This window comes from Eimeria mitis, genomic scaffold (assembly GCF_000499745.2).
Source record: "Eimeria mitis Houghton genomic scaffold, Emh_scaff298, whole genome shotgun sequence".
Lineage (NCBI taxonomy): Eukaryota > Apicomplexa > Conoidasida > Eucoccidiorida > Eimeriidae > Eimeria > Eimeria mitis.
Genome location: NW_013571322.1, coordinates 12,323 through 13,319, shown reverse-complemented (window position 1 = coordinate 13,319; position 997 = coordinate 12,323). Strand labels below are relative to the sequence as shown.

At 60.6% G+C, this 997-nt stretch overlaps 1 protein-coding gene across 1 annotated transcript in view; it reads left to right on the top strand.

The window, feature by feature from the left end:
- EMH_0007090 (uncharacterized protein) overlaps positions 1 to 997 on the top strand; it is a gene marked incomplete at both ends in the record, with an annotated part of 10,814 nt that overhangs the window by 1,283 nt on the left and 8,534 nt on the right. The window contains 2 exons of the mRNA XM_013497852.1: positions 21 to 122; positions 380 to 997. Of these exons, the coding sequence (XP_013353306.1) occupies positions 21 to 122; positions 380 to 997 (720 nt within the window). The remainder of the gene's footprint in view (positions 1 to 20; positions 123 to 379) is intronic.

Sequence of the window (997 nt, the reverse complement as noted above, 5' to 3'; positions counted from 1 at the left end):
TGGGTGTCTTAGATCCGCAGCAGCAGCAGCAGCAGCAGCAGCAGCAACAGCAGCAGCAGCAGCAGCAGCAGCAGCAAGAAGAGGCCTTGGATATACTCAGCCTGCAGAAGAGAATAATGCAGGTCCGCTGCAGTTTGCTGCTGTTGTTGCTGCTGTTGCTGTTGCTGTTGCTGCTGCTGTAGTCTGCTGCTGCTGCTGTAGTCTACTGCTGCAGCAACAGCAGCAGCGACGTCACAAATGCTGATCCATTGCTGCATGGTTTTGTTTCTGCGCTGTATGCTGCTGCTGCTGCTGCTGCTGTTTCTGCTGCTGCTGCTGCTATCGTTGCATGCTGCTCCTGTTGCTGCTGCTGCTGCTGCTGCTGCTGCTGCTGCTGCAGGTGAGTGAGGCTTGGGTGGTAGAGCGGCTGCTGGTTGCTCTGGGGGGGGGCGACGGCAGCCCCCTGCTGCAGCGCGTGCTGCCCAGCAGCAGCAGCAGCAGCAGCAGCAGCAGCAGCAGCAGCAGCAGCAGCAGGTGGGATCCGTTTCCTGTGGTGTTGGAGGTTAATAAGTGTCTTCGGCTGCTGCATGTATCTGCTGCTGCGCTGCAGCAAGCTGCTGCTGTCTTTGTTAGGGGCGCATCAGCCGTGCTGCTGCTGCAGCTGCTGCTGCAGCGGGCGTTTGCTGCTGGGCTCTCCATAGAGCAGCTGCAGCAGCAGCAGCAACAGCAGCAGCAGCAGCAGCAGCAGCAGCGTTCCCTGCAGTCACGCGTGCCTTGGGGCGCATCATATACGGGTATGGCGACGCATGCAGCAGCAACTGCAGCAGCAGCAGCAGCAGCTGCAGCAGAGCAGCAGCAGCAGGATTTGCTGCCTCGTTCTCTTGCAGAGTTGCTGCTGCCGCAGCAACTGCAGCAGCAGCTGCAACAGCAACAGCAGCAGCACCAGCAGCAGCAGTGGCCGTCGGCGGGTCGTGGGAGCACATGGACGCAGCAGCAGCAGCAGCAGCAGCAGCAGCAA